The 21,924-nt window shown below is 37.7% G+C and overlaps 1 protein-coding gene across 2 annotated transcripts in view; it reads left to right on the forward strand.

Annotated features, from left to right (window-relative positions):
• LOC148866132 (Leucine-rich receptor-like protein kinase family protein) overlaps positions 1 to 20,576 on the forward strand; it is a 30,872-nt gene extending 10,296 nt beyond the window's left edge. For both annotated transcript variants that reach the window (XM_088980567.1, XM_088980568.1), the window contains 2 exons: positions 9,934 to 10,317; positions 20,271 to 20,576. In XM_088980567.1, the coding sequence (XP_088836693.1) occupies positions 9,934 to 10,317; positions 20,271 to 20,287 (401 nt within the window). In that variant the 3' untranslated portion in view covers positions 20,288 to 20,576. The remainder of the gene's footprint in view (positions 1 to 9,933; positions 10,318 to 20,270) is intronic.
• Positions 20,577 to 21,924: the final 1,348 nt, after the last annotated feature.

Here is a 21,924-nt window from a genome sequence, read left to right on the forward strand (position 1 = left end):
GGTGATGGTTTCTGTTATCTAGAGAAGGAAGAAAGGAAGAGAAAAGAAAGAAGAGAGAGAGATTTGGAGTCACAAAAAAAGGTGCTGGCGGCACCGGTTTTTATTATTTATACTAGGGCGACACAACTTAAAATAAAAAGTGCTGAAAGTACAAATGTACCCCTGTGGTACTAAACATACAGAATAACAACCTTTCAACACTCCCCCTCAAGTTGGGACATAGATATCAATCATGCCCAACTTGTCACATAAATCATAATGCCGCAAGTGATGTAACCCTCTTGTGAAGATGTCTGCAAGTTAGTCAACTGGCAGGGAGTACACACTTCCCCTGTGACAACCTTTTCTCTGATGAAATGTTTGTCAACTTCGATATGCTTAGTTCTGTCATGCAACACAGGATTAGCAGCAATGTGTATGGCTGCTTTGTTATCACAGTAAAGAGTCATAGGTCCATCAACTGGAAAGCCCAACTTATTCAACAAATTCTTTAGCCATATAATTTCTGTCATTCCATGAGACATTGCTTGATATTCAACTTCAGCACTAGACACAACTATCATATTCTGCTTTTTGCTTCTTCAGGTAACTAGGTTCCCTCCTATAAAGGTAAAATAGCCACTTGTTGACTTCCGGTCATTCAAGGATATTTCCCAATCAGCACCGGTATACACTTCAACTTTCAAAATTCTGTGCTTTTGAAACAACAAGCCTGCACCTGGGAACTTCTTAAGATATCTGAGAACTCTTTCTGTTGCTTCAAGGTGGGTAATCTTAGGGGCATGCATGAACTGGCTAAGAACACCCACTGCATTAGCAATGTCTGGTCGAGTCATAGAAAGATATAGCAGTCTTCCTACAAGTCTCTGAAACTGTTTCACATCCTCGACGGATTCACCTTGATAGTTTCCTAATTTGTGGTTAGGATCAATAGGGGAATCGACAGGTTTCACTCCCAATTTTCTTGTATCCTGGAGTAGATCTAGGACATACTTTCTTTGGGAAATGAAGATACCCTTTTGTGAGCGGGCCACTTCAATCCCAAGGAAGTACCTTAGAGGACATAGATCCGTCACTTTAAGCTGGGTAGCAAGGAAACTCTCCAACTTTTGAATTTCATCATTCCAATCACAAGTGATAACTATATCATCAACATATACTATTAGTGTTGCAATCCATCATTCCCCTCTTTTCACAAATAGTGTTGATTAGATTGACATTGCTTGTATCCTCTTTACTAAACTACTACATGAAACCTACCAAACCAGGCTCTCAGTGATTGTTTCAGGCCATATAATGATTTTTTAACCTACACACTTTCTATTCATTACCCTGAGCCCGGAAACTAGGGGGTTGCACCATGTATACTTCCTCTTCAAGGTCACTATTTAAGAATGCATTCTTGATGTCAAGTTGATGAAGTTCCCAGTCAAGATTAGTAGCTAAGGAGAAAAGAACTCTAATGGAGTTCATCTTAGCAACGGGTGCAAATGTTTCTGCATAATCCACTCCATACACTTGTGTAAACCCCTTTGCTATTAGACAAGCTTTATACCGCTCCACTATGCCATCAGCCCTATGTTTTACTGTGAAAATCCATTTACACCCAACTGGTTCCTTCCCTTCAAGAAGATCTACAAGTTCCCATGTACCATTTTTATGTAAAGCATTAATCTCTTCCTTCATAGCATCTGTCCATTCAGGTATCAAAAGAGCTTCTGCTACATTCTTAGGAATAGGAACACTATCAATGGAAGAGAGAAAGGCCCGAAAGGAAGGTGAAACGTTCTCATAGGAAACAAAGTGGGACATGGGGTATGTAGTGGTGCAAGACGTAACATCTTTCTGGTGAGCAATAGGAAGGTTAAGGTCATCAACAATAGAGGTATCAATGGCAATAGGGTCAGGAACATCAATGGAAACCAAGGTACCTAGTTGAGAAGGATCCACCCCTGGAGAGTGATGGTATTGGTGGTACAGCTTCTAGATGCTCCACAACTCTTGAACTTGGCTAGCCTTTGTGACGTCGAAAGAAAACATGAAAGGGAGGAGGGTCAGGAATAGGAGGCAGCTGACCAAGGTACCTAGTTGAGAAGGATCCACCCCCGGAGAGTTTGATGGTATTGGTGGTACAGCTTCTAGATGCTCCACAACTCTTGAACTTGGCTAGCCTTTGTGACATCGAAGGAAAACACGAAAGGGAGGAGGGTTAGGAATAGGAGGCAACTGAATTAGTTTCTCCTCATTTCCACACTCCCCCTGAGGAGAAACAGAGAAGAAAGACTCACTCTCAAAGAAAGAGACATCCATAGAAACATAATATCTCCGGGAGACGGGATCAAAGCATCGGTACCCCTTTTGAGTGAGGGAGTACCCCAAGAAGATGGAAGGAATAGCACGAGGATCCAATTTTCCACGGGTGGGAGCCAGATTTTGAACAAAGCAACGACAACCAAACACACAAGGAGGAATAGAAAGAAGAGGAGCCTTGGGAAAAAGAAGCTGATGTGGGGCTTTGCACTCTAACCAGCGAGAGGGCATACGGTTAATGAGATAGGTAGCACAAAGGACCGCCTCAAGCCAAAAACCTTTTGGGACATTCATATGGATGAGTAAACCCTTGGCCACTTCAAGGTGTCGGTTCTTTCTTTCAGCAACACCATTTTGTTGTGGTGTTTGGGCACAAGAGTTACAGTGAAGTGATTAATGCGAAGCAAAGAATTCCGTGAGATCATTATGAAAATATTTTTTTGCATTATCGGATTGGAAAATTTGGATCTCAGTTTGAAATTGGGTGAAGATCATTCGGTGGAAATCTTGGATAATTTTTGGTACTTCATCCCTGGTTCGCATGGGATATATCCATGTGTATCTGGAATAATCATCAATAAAGGTAATAAAATATTTGTAGCCACTCTCAGACGGTAAAGTAACATGGCCCCAAACATCAGAATGAATAATATGGAAAGGAAATTCAGATTTATTATTTTTTGAAGAAAAATGAGTTCTACAATGCTTACTCAATTAACAAGTTTGACATGTAAACTGTGACACTGGCACTGACTTAAACAACTCTGGAAACATCAATTTTAAAGACTCAAAAAACGATACATGGAAAGCTGTGGCAGAGTTACCTGATGTAAACGCAAATGAAGTTGAAGGAGAAGAATCCATCTGACGAATTGCTCTACCATAGAGTTCCAAATGGTCACAGAAGGATTTGATAATATCCTCCCTCGGGTCAGAACCATAAGTGTGTGTCTGAGTCATAGCAGTAGTAGGGGGCTGATTCTCCTGAGAAGCCATATTTTTGTAGTGAACTTTCTTGGACCTTGCTGTCTTGACTTCTTATTCAGGTCTGAACCTTGCTTCTTGCTTAAATCATGGGTCCATTTGGGCTTCCCGTGAAGATCCTAGCATGTTTCTCGGGTGTGTCAGGGTTTCTGGCAGTGGGTGCACCATAGTTTGTCTTTGTTTTCCACCCTTTTTTGAGGGTCCCCCTTCTTAAAAAAATTTCCCCCACCTGTAGTAACATTCTCTTTTGCTGTCAACACAATTGCATCCCCTCCGGAGATGTTCATTAAATTTCTTCTACTTTCTTCCGACTGTACTAATGCATAAACCTCCTAGACAAAGGGAAGATCCTTGCTGCCTAGGATCTGGACTCTGATGGATTCATATACTGGATTCAAACCATGGAGAAATGTAAATATTCTCTGTTTGGAAACAAGCTTTGATAAAACTCAGATTAGATGTTCGTATATGTTCAGATCAGAAGAAAGAGAAGTAAAAGAGAGAGAAGGAGAAGGAGAAAGAGAAGAAAAAGAAGGAGAAAAGTCACAACCGAACTAGAAGAAAAATCACTAAACCTCTAGTCGGCCCTTCTTTTATTTATACTCTTCTAAGATATACAAGGATTACCATTGTGCCCTCACTTAAGTGAAGGCCACATCAGCAGAGCAATACATATATAACTAAACATAAAAGGACTGTACTACCCTTGTACAACCGACATTAACTATGCCCCTCAAGCTGGTGATATATGTCATATAGTCCCAGCTTGTTACATATGTAGTCCACTCTTCCCCAATTCAACCCTTTGGTAAACAGATCTGCCCATTGATTTCATGTGTTCACATATTCTATACTTATCACTCCACTAAGCACCTTCTCACATACAAAGTGGCAATCCACTTCTATGTGCTTCATCCTTTCGTGAAACACTGGATTAGAGGAGATATGAACTACAACTTGGTTAGCACAGTATAGCTTCATAGGAGTGTCAATCGAGTATCCCATCTCCTCTAGTAGATGCTTCAACCACACTAGTTTGCATGTTGTGTGAGCCATAGCCCTATATTCAGCCTTTGCATTGGTTGTTGCTACCATTGTCTACTTCTTACTCTTCCATGTCACTAAGTTCCCACCAAGAAAAGTGCAATACCCTGTAGTGGACCTTCTGTCAGATATGGACCCGGCCCAATCAGCATCCGTGTATCCCTCTATCTCAAGACTTCCTCCACTCTTATACAACAAACCACGACCTGGAGCACCCTTCAAATACCTCACAATCCTTAGGACTGCCTCCCAGTGTGGGATTCTCGGATTCTGTGTGAATTGACTCACTACACTGACCGCAAATGAGATATCAGGTCGAGTGATGGTTAGGTAATTAAGCTTACCCACCAGCCTTCTGTACCTTCCAAGATACTCAAACTCCTCACCTATATCAGTACTCAATCTAGCATTCAGTTTCATAGGTGTTTCAGTTGATCTGGCACCCAACAATCCTGTTTCCTCTAGCAAATCAAGGACATATTTCCTCTGGCACCGATTAATACCATTCTTGGACCTTGCAAACTTTATCCCTAGGAAGTATCTTAATTCGCCAAGATCCTTTGTCTGGAAGTGATCATGCAAGTAAGTCTTCAACCTGTCAATTCCTATTCTGTCACTGCCTATGATAACAATGTCATGTACATATACCACCAAGAGAATCTTCCCAGCATTTGATTCATAGCTGAATACGGAATGATCAACCTAACACTATTTCATTCCAAACTTCTTCACCGCTTCACTAAATCTCCCAAACCATGCACGGGGAGATGATATGTCAAGACTGCTAGAACAGACCAACAGAAAGCAGTTAATCAGTTTTACAAGAGGAGGCCACGTTAGCACAACTAACCATCCACTTGCAACAACTGTAACAAAAAGACAATCAAGATTGTAAAACTATAAGTAGTAGAGCAGAAAAGGAATAAGACATTGATTCTTTCAGCATTAAACTCTCTCTCTCTCTCTCTCTCTCTTTTTCCAAGAATTCAGGAGGTTGGCCCCTCGAAAGAGCCCTGAGTTAGGCAGGTTCCTAACAATTTGGTATCAGAGCCAGCATGACCAACACAAGAAACACGTTATTAGACACCCGAGTGGATCAGATGGAGGTAGAGATCCCTCGAATGTCTTCAGATCTCAAAGAAATGAAGGAAGGTTTCACTGCTCTCCTCCTTCGACTAGAGCAGGGGGCAACGAACATTGACAGAGGAAGCCAAGAAGAGCGTAGCAATGAAAACAACCGCAAAACAGGAGGGGCAACGAGAATAGCCAAAATCGACTTCCCTATCTTCTTAGGCGGCGACCCAACTCCCTGGATTCTCAAAGCCGAAAGGTATTTCGATTACCATGAAACACTGGGGCAAGATAGGGTAGCTCTGGCTTCTGCGCATCTTGAAGGGGAAGCTATCCTCTGGTTTGAATGGTACCGAAGGGGCCACCCTCGGCAAACCTGGGAAGACTTCACAGACGCCATAACTGTTCATTTTGGATCGTCTAGGTTCGAAGATCTTGATGAAAATTTGGCAAAGCTGTGGCAGGTAGGATCAGTAAACGAATACTAGATGGAGTTCGAAAGGCTGGCCGTGAGAGTCCAAGGGTGGACAGAGAAGGCGTTGGTGGGAAGCTTCGTCGGCAGCCTAAAAGAAGAACTACGACTGGAAGTGAAAGCGATGCAGCCCACTTCGGTCATCAATGCAGCAGCACTAGCAAGATTGTACGAGGACAAGTTCAGTCGAGCAAGAAAGGTGCAACGACCATGGGGTCCAAGAGCAAGAAGGGAGCAAGAAAGGACGACAGCACCAGACAAGGAGGAAGGAGTACTGGGCCCAGGCCCACTGGTTCCTTTCAAACGGTTGACCTGGGCAGAGATGCAAGCCCGCAGAGACAAAGGTCTCTGCTACAACTGCGAAGAGAAATTTGGGCCTGGCCATCACTGCAAGAAACAAGCGTTTCTCCTCCAAACAGATACCGAAGAGGAAGACAACATCACAAGTTGCGGAGAATCTAACCCAAGGTGGGAAATACAATCCAATGGCACGCCTGAAATATCCCTACAAGCCCTTACGGGACTGGCGTCCCCTCAAACAATGAGAGTTGCAGGGCTGATCCTAGGACGCCAAGTGTCAATCCTCATAGACAGTGGCAACTCCCTTAACTTCATAACTCAAGTCTTGGTGGATAAAATGGGACTTCCTGTTCAACCAACAACAACCTTTACGGTTCATGTGGCCAACGGTAATAGCCTATCTTGCAATAGCATTTGCATGGACCTACCACTAAAGATTTAGGGTCATCAGTTTGCAGTGGACCTATATCCTCTCCATCTCAATGGAGCGGACGTGGTGCTAGGCATTCAATGGTTAAGACAGATAGGACCCGTCGTCTATGACTGGGCCCGTCTCACCATGGACTTCACATCAGGGAACACTACAGTCCATCTACAAGGGAAAACATGCAAGGGCCCAAGGCCCATCAGTCTTGCAACACTAACAAAGCAAAGAGGAGATCCAGATCAGCCCATATTCATGCACATGGTTTCAAATTGGACCAGGCCATCCTTAGCTAACAGCAGCCCAGATGGGCCTAGAGACTTCCAAAGCCGCCTACAACAACTCCTTTAGCACTATGGCAGCGTGTTCAAAGAACCCCAAGGACTGCCACCACGCCGGGAGCATGACCACCGCATCCCCCTCATGCCGGGATCAGCCCCGACCACTGTAAGACCCTACTGATACCTTTACTTTCAAAAATCTGAAATCAAGAAGCAAGTTCAAGATATGCTTAAGCAAGGGATAATACAGCCCAGTCACAGCGTTGGGGCTGTGATGCCTCCAGTCAAGGCGTTGGGGCTGTTCTCAGGGCGACCACTAGCCTTTTTCAGCAAGGGCTTAACATCACAAAAGTGTTTATGACCGAGAATTAATAGCAATAGTCTTAGCAGTCCAACGTTGGTGATCATACTTGATCGGTAGACGGTTCACAATTCGGACCGACCATCAAAGTCTGAAGTTCTTATTGGATCAATTAGCTCTATCCCCAGAACAACAACGCTGGATATCCAAGCTACTGGGGTATGACTACAGAATTGAATACAAAGTAGGGGCTGCTAACCGAGTGGCGGACGCCCTCTCACGGCACCCACAGTCATTTCAGTTACTAGTATCTTCCCCAACTTCTCCACTCCTGGATCTACTGCAAAAAGAAGCCCAATCCCATAAGGAGTTACAGCAGTTGAAGGCCCAAGTATTGGCAAATCCCTCACTGCACCCCGGGTACACAATTAAGAATGATCTACTCTTCTTCAAGGGACGCCTGGAAATCCCGACAGCCTCTGCTCATCTCAGAAAGCTCCTGGAATTATTCCATGCCTCACCCACAGGTAGCCACTCTGGCATCGTACGAGCACAAAAGCGCATCGCCACACAATTCCATTGGAAAGGCATGCATACATCTATCCAGAACTTCATATCCGGGTGTGCAGTATGCTGACAAAACAAGCCAACCACTACAACACCAGCAGGCCTCTTGCAACCACTCCCAATACCAACCCAAGTCTGGGATGATATATCAATGGATTTCATCACAGGATTGCCCGTTTCTGCCGGCAAAACAGTTATCCTTGTGGTAGTAGATAGACTGACGAAATACAATTATTTCCTACCTCTATCACACCCATTTACAGCAGCCACAGTTGCTGAATTATTCCTCTGGGAAATTGTGTGCCTACATGGGCTCCCCAGCTCAATTGTATCAGACAGGGACCCTATCTTTATGAGCCATTTCTGGGCTGAGCTTTTCCGCCTACACGGGGTTAAACTGTTCAAGTCAACTAGCTACCACCCCCAATCCGATGGACAGACAGAGGCGGTTAACAAGAGTCTCGAAACATATCTGAGATGCTTCGCAGGAGATCGACCAAGACAATGGGTGAAGTGGATCCACTGGGCCGAATGGTGGTACAACACCACTTTCTATAGCGCCGCGGGGATGACACCCTTCAGAGCTTTATATGGTCGGGACCCTCCCCCTCTACTTCCTTATGAAAAAGGAACCACCACAGTAGCAGCCGTTGAAGAACAGCTAACGCAACGAGATGAGGTACTAAGGGAACTGAGACATCATCTCTTACAGGCACAGCAATGGATGAAGCACACCTATGATAAACACCACAAGAATGTCCAATATGAAGTAGGTGATTGGGTGTTTCTCAAATTACAACCTTTTGGACAGATTTCAGTTGCAAGCCGACAGTGGAACAAACTCAGCCTGCGCTATTTTGGCCCATTTAAAATCCTGGAGAGAGTAGGATCAGTGGCCTACAAACTGGACCTGCCGGCAACATCCAAACTGCACCCTGTATTCCATATCTCCTTACTGAAGAAGGGGCCGAAGTCAGGAGTCATTACAAGTGCGACCCTTCTCATATTTTCAGAAGAAGGACAAGTGCAGACTGAGCCAGCCCACATCACTGATTTCAGATGGGTGCACCGGGGTAGCAGAGTCATACCAGAGGCATTAGTTGTATGGTCTAACCTTCCGGAAGAGGATGCAAGCTGGGAATCCTACTTAGATCTGCAATCAAATTTTCCTACATTAGACCTTGAGGGAAAGGTTGCTCTAAAGGAAGGGGGGATTGTCAAGACTGCTGGAACAGACCAACAGAAAGCAGTTAATTAGTTTTACAAGTGGAGGCCACGTCAGCACAACTAGCCATCCACTTGCAACAACTGTAACAGAAAGACAATCTACTATAAGTAGTAGAGCAGAAAAGGAATAAGACATTGATTCTTTCAGCATTAAACTCTCTCTCTCTCTCTCTCTCCCCCTCTCTCTCTCTCTCTCTCTTTTTCCAAGAATTCAGGAGGTTGGCCCCTCGAAGAGCCCTGAGTTAGGCAGGTTCCTAACATGATATTATAGAATAAGTATAATATGCAAATCATATCAACAAAAGGAATCATATATTAATTTTTAAACCCTTAAATTTATTCAAAGTGCATGAAGAATGATCTTGAAATGGTACAATAATTTTAAAAACATCATTTTATCAATTTATAATGTTATAATTATTTAAAAAGTCTTAAATATCTTAACAGATTAATATTTATAATAAACCTAAATGAAATTTCCAATATTTTACTTGGTATTATGGTAAAATCTCGGGCTGGCAAGCGTGAGAACATGGGTTTAAGTCTGAGGGCAGCCACTATATACAAAAAATGCTAAAGTTTAGGACCATACTCAGTCTACCACTCCCAAGACCCCAGATATCTGGGACGAACGTTGGGTAATGACCTTTTGTTTTCTTATGTTTAAGTAGTTGACATTTTTAGCAAAGTTGAAATATAAAACCTTGATTACATGGATAATTATGATACAGACAACAGTCCACTGTACATGATTGTTTGATTGACATTCCTGAATGATGGCCTTATCTTTCTGGGAAAATAAGCTCCTTAATCATCATCGTTATTGTTTATTCTCCTTTAACAGAAAGTGTTTTATAATAGGTTCATTAACCATATTTCTTTCAGATATACTCTATGAGATATCTGTCATCTGATAATAACTTGCTTTTTCTTTTGTTTGTTTTGTCTCCAGAGTATGCTTACACAATGAAAGTCACAGAGAAATGTGATATCTATAGTTTTGGGGTTGTTCTACTGGAATTAATTACTGGTAGATCTCCTGTTCAACCCCTCAATCAAGGAGGAGACCTGGTCACATGGGTGAGAAGATCAATACAAAATAAAGTGCCAACATCTGATATATTTGATGAACGGCTGGATCTTAGCAGAAGGAAAACAGTAGAGGAGATGTCTCTTGTTCTCAAGATTGCTTTGTTTTGCACTAACACATCCCCAGTCAATAGACCAACCATGAAAGAGGTCATTGCTATGTTGCTAGATGCTAGGGAGGCCTCATGCAACTCTCCATCATCTCCAACGTCTGAAACCCCTTTCGATGAAGAGGCTGCTTCCAGAGGTTAGCCCTGTGGTTCCTATAAAATTTCAGGCTGGCTGTAAATGAAATATCAATACATGTGTATGGTACACTTACAGGTCTTGGCTTTTCACTTTTGATGGATCTAGATAGAAATTCCTAACATGAAAGATAGTTTCTACACTAGATTTTGATAGTCTGATAAGAAAATATTCACATAGAAGGTTTACCAGGTTAGGTGAAATACTGAAATCCATTGAATGGGGTCTGACAATTTACTTGCATGTCCCATGTAACTTGTTTTTCAGTTTGTAGATAGATAAGTATCACCAAGCATAGGATGATTCTGTGATAACTATATTAAACTAAATATTCACTTTTCTATAATTTCTTGTGTTAATTTAAATCCAATAAAAGATGATGCAAATTATGTTTTCTCTTTGGGAAAAAATATTCTCAAATGTGAACCTAAACCAGAAACAAGCTATTTCCAACAAACATCCACAATGAAAGAGAGGCACCTTAAGGTCTCATTTTGAAACTTGTAATAGAAAGGCTCAATTCTTTTTATTAAAACAAGTACATGGAAACCTCAGTAGTGACTCCATCCTTTCTCTGTGGCATGGAATTTTGGTATGCTGACAAGGAACATGGAGACCTCAGTTACTTGAACCACAATCATGAATCGTATGAAATCTTCTTCATTCTTTCTAATCATATACAAACTAGTATAACCAATGGATATGGCACCAGACACCACTTGATAATACCTCTGGATGAATGTTTTAGGAAGTAATTAAGATTCTAATTCAAATTAACGTTTTGGGTTATGAACTAACAGGTTAGAGTTGTATGGAACAATATTTAGAATGATTAGGAAGAAAAAGAAGTAGAAAGAAAAAAGAGTTTTATATGGACAGACTTGATTTGTATTAAACTATTATCTTGTTGATGGAGAAATGGGTAAAACCTAAAATGAGAAGGGGAGAAGTTCAAGGAATTTATGGAATAATGTGCATCCAACAAAAGGAAACAAATGCATGTTGCACTAGCTTGAAATGAAAGGGTCCATTTTCATGGGAGTTTCTCTCAACTCTGCAGGTTTTTAGAGTGTCTATTGACTGGGCGATTTTAGATGGCGATTTCTCTTCCCTGGATGTTAAAGTAGGATAAAAATAATGTTTTGAAAATTTGGAGGTATATATATTTTCGAATCAATTTGGCCCTAAGAATCAACAAAAGAATGAAAAAAAGCAGTAGAAGAAAGAGAAGGAAATACCTATGATTCGTTTGAAGTTTACTTTTTTTTTAGATCAATAACCAGAGCTTGAAGTTTACTGTTTCTATGAGTTTATCCTTTGTAAGTTCACTCTTAAGTTTTTTGAAGATATATATATATATATATATATATACACTTTCACTTTTTTCCAATGGAAAAAATATTAGGTTGTCTATACAGCTAGAATTAGGAATAACTCTCAAGGTTTTGGGTGTATCACACAACCAAAGGGTATCTGTAGCAGAAAAACACCAATAACCATGGAAACTTAAAAAATTTAAAAAAAAAAAACATGTGAAAGGTGACTCAACAAGACAAATCCTATGGCCAGACCACATTGGGAAAATGAAAATCACAAGAGTGACCCTGTTGTCAATTAAATACAAAAAATAAAATAATTTAAAGAAAAAAAACCCTATTACCTTCATGATCACTGCTGATCAAGGTCAATCATCATGAGTCTAACGAAGGAAGAAACTAAAGATTATGCTTTGATACCAAGTTGTAAACTCAGAAAAGCAATAAATCTTGTATATTGTAGTAGAAAATAAAATAAAAGAAGAAAACTGGTCTGAAAAAAATGAATAGAAGGGGGAGAAGAGAAACTAGGTTGGTAGAAAGCAATCATAGGTTTCTTACGCTCCCATCACTTTTATTATTCTTTGTAATTTACAATGAAAAAATGACTAATTTGCCCCTTAACTGTGGCAACAATAAAAACGTATAAGATGTAAATAAGAATGTGGCCCAACAAACCCACTACAGAGTCATTCCATAAACTAAATAAAGATAACAAAAAATATAAAGCTTTAAGCCCATTTTTCAACAGTGGTGTCCAAATATGGGAATAATCAAAGATGGCTCAACACAAAAAGAAAAAATGGCCAAAATGAGAAAACCTTGTGTTCGATGAAAATTAAGGAAAAACTAACCTAGATCAATTTCAGTCCTTTGGAAATTCAATTTCAGTCTTTCGGAATGAGTGCCATGTGTGTTGGGGTTGTCTTATTTTTTAACCACTGGATTAGTTTTTAATCTAACGGTCAGTGTGGTCTGTCCTTATTTTAAGGCAGGTTTTACATATAAAAGGTTTCTTTTGCATGTAGGTTTAGTAAGTAGAAAGAAAGAAATTTGTTCTTTTTCTTGTTGGAGAAGAAAAAAGAGAGGTCGAGAGAAAGAAAATGCTCTTGGTGTAAGAATGGGTTTTCATTTCTCATTTTTTATAGCGAAGAGTTAAGGGTTGGCTTAAATTGCAAGCCACGAGGTATCTATACTATTTGTCATTTTCCCATTTTTTATAGCGAAGAATGGTTTTCATTTCTCCTGTGGACAGAGACGGTAAGGCGAACCACATAAGTCCTTTGTGTTCTTGGTTATGCTTGTTTTTATTTGTCTTTGCTTGGATTTCATTATTTTTGTTGCTGTTGGATTTTCTTGGTTGCTATTTTATTTTAAATATTATGGTTTTATCCTATGGTGATTATTGTGAACCCCAACATTTTGATAAAGAATGTATGGTTGTAATAGCTTCTTGAAAGATTAAATAGAAAACAACGAACGAGAGAGAGAGAGAGAAGAGAAGAGAAAAATCCAGAAACACTTACAAGTCATTCTAATGCATAGGGATCACCCATCACAAGAATAATATGAAGAAAAAACATTCATATATCATTCTAATATCGATCTCAATGTTTTTTAGTTGTTACACATTCATAGATACTATGGGGGTGGCCAATCTTAACAGTAGTGGGAAAAAAATACAAAATTTCTACTATCATATGAGAACATAATAACTTTTAAATCACTTAAAAAATATTTATGAAACTTTAGACACAAAAAAAAAAAAATCCCTTTCCAATGTGAGTTGCATCCATTCACATGTGCATCCCAACATCCATAATGCTCAAGAAAAATATATTAACATAGAAATCCAAAGCACTACAAAATCAATGCTGAATGTAGGTATCAAGAGAGAGAGAGAGAGAGAGAGAATAAGAGGAAGAATCTTGATGGATCCAATGACACCCTCACCCTTATTTTAATAGGTTGACATAATAAAAGGAGGAAAGATAATAATGCCTTTGCATTACGAACAAGGCACAATATATAATGCATTACAACACTCCCCTCAAGTTGGGGTATAAATATCAATCATCCCCAACTTGGTACATAATCTGTTATGGTGCAAGGCACTTACTCCTTTGTAAAGACATCAATCAGACTAGGTCGAATGGGCTCTAACCCATTATTTTCTTATTATTGTTCTTCCTAGTTGCTTTGTTTGTTAATGAGCTTTTCCTATATGTTTTTTAAGTAGATTGATAAGTTGGCCGCTCACTTAAGGGAAAAGTTGTAATTTGATTAGTTTTAGTAAGATTTATAAAAGTTAAGAGAGGTAGAAGGGGAGACTATCCAACTCTTCTTCTTTTCTCCCTTTTTCTCCTTTCTTGTTGTCTTCCCCTTTACTTTCTTTCCTTGCTTAAATCTAAAATTATTTTGCAGAATTTTATTGTATTAAATCACATCTTGTATTATAGCAAGCCTTCCTTCTTTTTATTTTTCTTTCTTTTTCCCATACACTCTTTGATGGAGAGATAAGTTGTCGATTGTTCAAAGAACTTTTATGCCTAGTTGGTAGAGGGTTTGGAGAGTTAAAATCAGGTTGTAGATTGCCAAGAAAGTGAGGTTGGTGATTTTTTGCCCAAAACCCTAACCAACTAGAGAATTTCCAATTACAGGTTAAAGAGAGAGTTTGGCATGGAACTCAAGGATTTTGGGGTTCCTTTGATCTCTAGAAGAGGGTGGTTGTAGTTGGAAGAAGTTAAAGATGCTCTGGTAGGAGTGGTTGCTTATCTCTTTCTCCCAGAAGTCGAGTGCAATGAAACCCTAGATTTGGGACTTTCAGGTACTAGACTAACCTCAATTTAGTCCATAAAGACTTAAAAACCTTGTTTTTGGATATTCATTTGGTCAATGGAGCAATTTGGAAGTGCGACAAAGCAGATTCCGGTGTCCGGGGTTGGTCTTGTAGATTCCGTTTTGACTGAAGTGACTACAATCAAAATAGATGGAACAAATTATTTGGCCTAGGCACAATGTTTGTAGTAGAGGTTAACAGGGGTATCTTATAGTCACTAAGGACAAATTGGTAGAGACCGATCCTATATATGAAAAATCAATGCAAAATAATTACACAGTGATTGAGTGGTCAGTCAACTCTATACAACCCTACATAAGTCAATATTACCTCTGGATGACGTCGGCCAAGGGGATTTGGGATAGTGTCACAGAAACATATTCTCAGAAATTGAATGTTGTAAGAACATATAAGTTGAAGAATGATGTGAACAATTTGAGACGGTGCGAGAATAGTGTAGATGTCTACTATTTTATGTTGAAGTCAATGTGGAAGGAGATTGATGTTATGAAAGCACTTGTATGGGAAAGTACCAAAGATGGAGAGACATACTTGAAACTGGGCAAAGATGAAATAACCCTTGCTCAAGCATATTCTATGGTGAGAAGTAAAGGGAATAGGGGACAAGTATAGTTACAAGGACCACCTTTAGAACACTTTGCACATGTGGAATAAAGTCAAAGGGACCAATTGAGAAGAAAGAGGTAATATGTGTATATAGCAAGAAATTGAATCACATTAAGGACACTTATTGGAAACTTCACCATAATCTTCTCCTAGAAAGGTTTCAGAATAATAATTTTAAGAAGAATAGTCAGCCTGGAAAGCCTAAGAATGCGAATGTTGCCATAACACATGAAAGAGGAAATAGAGAAAGTGAAGAAAAATCTACTATGGAGAAACTCGCAACAGTAAAGGCAAAATTCCTAAAAAAAAAATAGTTCTATAATGCTTATTTGATGTAGATGACAAGAGACTTACATATGGGTGAGAGATTATTAAGATCCATGTGTGAGTAGATGTATCCCACATTAGAAAGGGATAAGATAGGCAAGGGACTTGTATACAAGGAATTGACCCCACAACCTAATAGCTTAAGCTTTTTTGGTTAAAGGTGGTGTCCAAATCTTGTATACAAATCTTATGCATGTGCACAAGATTTTTGGTTTTGATGACTCCCTTGTTTCCCCCCAAAATGTAGAATGAGAGTTAATGGTTAGCTTAGCACAAGTTTCAATAAATGCACGTGGTGACTTTGATGCTGGCAAATAAGTGTGGACTCCTATGGTTATAGGCAAAGGGCTCTTGGTTGGTGCATGTATTACTTTGTGTGAGACTATTGAATGCATGTATGGTAGATGTGTTCCACATTGGAAAGGCAAAGGGATTGTATTTAAAGGATTGGCTCATAACTTAATAGCTTAAACGTTGGGTTGAATGTGATGTCCACCTCTTGTAAATCCTTTATCTTTCTTATCCCTTGTCAATGTGGGGCACATTTACTCGCACTTGCATTCCAACCATCTCCCCTCCATTTTTGAGTCTCTTGTCATCTACATTAGGTACCCCTTCCCCAAAAATGGAAGTTCTCATCAAATCATCAAGTTTAACACACACCAACCAAGAGCCCTTTATCACGACGATAGGGAGATCATGCTCAACCATAAGTGGAGTCATGTGAGTCACCAACCGTTCTTTCCAATAACTCACATGTGACTCACATGTGAGTCATGTGAGTCGTTGTATGCACTCATCGAAACCTACATCTAGTTAAACCATTAGCTCTAATACCATGAAATAAGTGTTGAATGCAGGTATGAAGGGAGAAAAGAGACATAATGACCCAGCACTACTAATGAGGCACGATATAAGAGGAAGAATCTTGATGGGTTTGGTGCCCCCACCCTTATTTTATTAGGGTGACATAATAAATGAAGAAAAAGCAAAATGCCCCTATATTACTAATGAAGCACAATATAATACAATACACCACACTAATCCTTCAAAGTTCATAAACTCTTAAAAACATGATCCATAATTGAAATAAAAGGAAACATGTGGAAAGAACAAAACTTCCAAAGGAATAATCAATGTTTAATGTTCATGATGAGAAAAAGAGTTCTCAGCCTTTGATCAATTTGAAAGAATCATAAAAGGGGGATATAGATTAAGAAAAATAGAGAATCAACACCTTTATACACTTAAGTTATTGACAAGGTTAGAAAGGGAATTAATTTAAACTGATATGGAAAAGAGAGAAGGGTATTGTAGGAGAGTTTGCATCAAAATTAGAGGAGCAAAACTCAAACTTATCAAGTCTAAGGAAATTTCACTCTTTTGGCAACCAAAAGTATAGAAAAGGTAATATCTTAAAGTTCTTTTGTTTAAACACTCAAATACCAAGCAATGCCCACAAGACAAAAAAAAAAAAGAAAAAAAAAAAAGAACCTCTCTTGGGAGAGGGGGGAAACATTGATAATCTCTATAACCTCAAGCCAAAGTAAAAAAAAATTGTCAAACTCATAGTGGTTCTAAACTAAAATCAATTGCAAAAATAAAAACAACAAACAAACATGATCAAAAAGGAGAAACTCAAAGAAATGTTGGGAAAAAGAAGCATAAAAAAGTAAGCGACAATCTTGACAAATCAACAACCACGAAAGTGAAAAAAAAAATGCCATTCATTTATTTCCATCAAAACTGCACTGCCTCTAGCATTTCTAGATGGACCTGTAATATTTATTCGATGAACTTCCACAATTTACAAAATTAAATTCCTCATGACAAACATGTCATCAAGTAAAGTTACCTAAAGGGTTGTATTTAGTTTTAGAATTTTGATTTGTATTTTTGCATCCAAAAGAAAGGCTTTATTGTCGAACTTTCTTATGGCATGCTAGTAATAAGAAAAAAACTAAATAAGTTTCTAGTAGTTCTGGAAAGTTATTAGGTAATAGCAAATCACTAACAAGTTCACAAGTATATTCTTTTTGGTTTATGATTATAGTAAGTTTAAGGATAAAGCTTCATGACTTCTACTTTTTAAGACAAAATACTTAAAATCCTCATTAAAATATTGGGAAGTAGGACATGAGACACATGGCTTATAAATGAGATAATATTCAAAGTTTACATGGCTTTGTAAAAATGTTGAAGGTTTATGATCAACTTTTCTTAGGAGTGCCTACTTTGGTCATTTATTTATATTAAATTGTGAAAGACAAGCTCATTGTTAGAAAAAGAATGAACAACCTATTAGTATGTTTTATATTCATGTAGTACAATAAACCATGAAATTAGTAAATAAAACTCTTGCTATCTTAAGCAAGAATATAAGAATTGTGGTGGCACAATAATTACAAACTAGAACTCAAACTGAACAAAAGATTTTGTTATAGTCTCTAGTTTGACATAATGATGATATATTGTTTGGATGCTTATACCTTGCATTTTTAATGGATGCAAATGTTAGATAGTGTATGCCCTAAACTTCAATCGGATTGGTGTACAAATGCATTTATTTTAAATGAATAAAAGTATATTATTGTTTCATGTTGATATTCATATGTTTCTATGTAATTACCCCTTAAACTGGACACATATGAGACGTGTTAATTTAGAATATTCTCAGTTAGATAGATTTAAGGGGTTTTTCTTGCCAAAGTTGACACTAATGTGTTGCTAAAGAAGCTGGGGCAGCATTTCTTAGCTTATAGGGTTAGACCCAAAGCAGATATAATGTGTATTTGGATGAAACGTTGAATTCAGACCATTTTTCAATTATGTCATAAACCTTGGAGATTGATGGGCAAAACCAAAAAGTTACACATAGTCCATAGACTTGATTATGGTATTGCACTAGGTGTTAGATTGAGTTATCTTTGATATACCAATCAGTGATATTCATAAAGGGTCAAAACTTGGGTATTTTTTAGGAAGTTTGTAAATTCACTTGAGTGGATGATCAAAGTGATAAGATCAGCCCCTTTATGGACAAAGTGAATGATATGGATTATACTCTCTGATGGAAACCTAAACTACCGACAGTGAATTTTAACTATTTAATATTTTATAAAAAATGTTTGCAAATGATTTTAATCATGGGATCTGTTCGAGTAGAGAGTGTAACACTATACCTTGCTACCAGGGCAGCTGTCCTTCTCTGTCGGGTAGTGTTGTGATCGTTATGGGCCGAGAGGTTAAGTGTAAGAAACCATTAAGGGTTGCTTACCTAATGGACTTTATCTTACTTAAGTCCACTATCTTTGAGTTTTCATAAGATAACCGAATTCAATGATCATTTAAGTGTAAATATTGGGCCCATATTGAGTTCATAGTGATGTAATTAGGGGTTCATTGCGTTTAAAAGTGAATTTATTTAAGCATTTTCATAGAGGCTCGGTCAAACCCATGTGGACATATATGAGGTCATTATAAGGTCTCATGGCATAAAAATTAGGCCTAAGTGGGCCAAGCAACATTATGGAATCGTGAGCCTTATAGCTGATGGGCCTAAGATCCATAATTAATATGATTAATTAAGCTCGTTTAAAAGTGAATTCATTTAAGCATTTTCATAGAGGCTCGGTCAAACCCATGTGGACATATATGAGGTCATTATAAGGTCTCATGGCATAAAAATTAGGCCTAAGTGGGCCAAGCAACATTATGGAATCGTGAGCCTTATAGCTGATGGGCCTAAGATCCATAATTAATATGATTAATTAAGCTTGTCATGTGTCATGGGGTGAATCTGGGTATGGAGCACCTAATCTTATAAGAAAATGTATATTTTTTAATTAGAGTCTAAATCTAATTTAGATCTAGATTGCCTCCTAATTAAGAGATAAATTTATAAGAGATTATAGAAGAGGAAGGGGCAGACCAGTCCAAGACAACATATTTTTGCAGTTTCTAGTTCTCTCAGCACCCTTTTGTCTCCCAGTTTTTTCCCAGTTCAACATCAACTATTTGGGACTGATTTAGTTCAGTTTTTATTTGACTTTTGCAAGAAAAATTTAAGAAATATTAGACTCATCATCCTCAATTTGATCCAAACAGTTGGATTTTAGTTTTGTTAAAATTTGTGTTATTGAATCAGCTTCACTTATACATTGCGTCATCTTTAGTGGAGGCTGCTTTTATGATTGATTTGGGCGTAAACTTTCAACTTGGAATTTGCATTTGTGGTATTCATATCAAGTACAAATCTCCCTCTTTATTTGGTTTCAAATTTGGCCCAATTTAGTACAAGAGTGATCTAGAAAAATATAGTTTTTTAAAACATAGGGAATTTGATTCCCAAAAGGATTAAAAAAAATTGAAAATTTGCCCAACCATCTAGCATGGTTCAGCATCCCTATGATGGATCATAATCCTTCCAACAGCAAAAAATTTGCTCATATTGATAAGTCTGACCCTTGCATCTTCTGTTGATAAGACTTTAGATATAAGCAAAATCATTTCAATGATTATTTGAATTAAGTATAAATCAAAAATAAGACATTGGGTGTTTCTCCATATGATAACATCAAATTAGACATGAATCCATATATTACCTATTTGAAATTGGATTGGCATCTTGATTTATCTAAGAGCCTTCTATAGTTAGTCATGAATCCATTTTCTCTCTTTGATTATGTATCATTTACAAAAAGCAATTAATTGGGTGTCTTTATTGTGTATGAGTTCTATAGTTCTTTTATATATAGAATTATGTACCTAACGTTGTTAGAAAGAGATTGTTTTTCAAGGCTTTAACCGTTAATAGTCATTGTATGGTTTTTGTTTTTCTTGCAGATTGTAGAGAGTCATAAACTATACTTTCTTCAAGTGGAGGAATACATAATTCAATACTAATATTTATTCTTCTACACATTGATGTAGCTATGCCATTCATAGAGAAAAGCATATTGATCTTACTTTTTTGTGGTATGGATTAAAAGATAACATCAGTCATTTCCTCTCCTCTTTTCAATTCTAATGACTACTTCTGTCATTCTCCCAACCTAAGAAGTCTACAACCATGGTAGCTACTATATAATCTTTCAAAATCTTAATTGTCATGAAGCAAGCATTTAATAATCATGGTCATTATGTCTTTAATGATTGTCCAAAGTTTTGTAGGAATTTTCTTTCTCAAAAATTGTATTCTCTTGCTAATGTATCTTGGAAAAACATGCATTTGATAAGAAGGGACAAGCTCTAATTTTTTTTACCATTATGATTAGTGTGGGTGGATGGGTTGGGGGGGGGGTTATTTTAGGTCCTTTTTAGTAGATATGATGCAAATATTTTGAAACCAATTATTGTAACCACAAGAATATCAATCAATGCTATGAAAGTCTCAATGTATGATCAAATTCTAAACAGTTGCAAGTCCCTATATGATAGAATGGCTAAGTTTGTAACATTGAAAAAGTTATTTCAACATTATGCAATTTCTCCCAAGGGACATCAATGTAAATTATTTGACAATGGTGCAGTTACAATCATTATAGAGGATTATTCACATTTCACAAATGAATATAACTAAAAACCTCAAAGACACAAATCACTATCTAGGAAATGAGTAAGCTTATCCAAACAAGTTGGAGCTAGGGCTGCAACCTAGGTCGGCCCATACTACCCAATTGAGTCTTTACACGTTTTTGGTTAGGCACAAACCCGAAAAACTTAGACTTGACCTTAATTTGGTTTGGTTTGAGGCTATGGTATTAGGTAATTTAAACATGGATTAAGCTCAACTCAACTTTCCATAATATAGGGGGTCTATGATACAATGGCGTTGTGTTGCCATTGTGTTTTGGATTGATCAATATAAATTTGTGAGAAATGTGTTGTCACACCTTATATGAATATCATTTCAATTAGAAAGATACTTGTATATGAGTAACATCAAATTTGAGATTTTAGGTAGAAATAGCAATTTGTATTTATTAACTCAAAACATTTCAGGTGGAAAAATATATTTTACACAAATTTATATTAATCTATCCAAAACACAACAACACAACACCATTTCACCAAACATCACCATATTTATCTAATATATATATGTACTTTTTTTATTACATATTCACATATTATTTACACTAGGAAATATGCATGTGAGAATTTTGAAAATAAATGGGTTATTAAATAATATATTATTAATAATATTAATTAAAAAGTCGATAAAATGAATAAAAAACATACATAATTTTAATATACATATATTATTAATAAATATATGTTATATTTTTGTTGACACATGAATTTACACACAAACTAATATTAAATATTGAAATCTTAATTGTATTAGATATCATTCTAGTTTTAAGTCTATCTATTCTTGAGAATGAAAATTGGTTTAATTGAAAATAAAAATATATTAGTGACATTGAAAAGTGGCACAACGTTACATATAAGAAAATTGATCAACACTTTCATCACTATGCGATTAATAATCTTG

The sequence above is a fragment of the Nelumbo lutea genome, chromosome 3 (genome assembly GCF_056320005.1).
Source record: "Nelumbo lutea isolate HS-2025 chromosome 3, American lotus-T2T, whole genome shotgun sequence".
NCBI lineage: Eukaryota > Viridiplantae > Streptophyta > Magnoliopsida > Proteales > Nelumbonaceae > Nelumbo > Nelumbo lutea.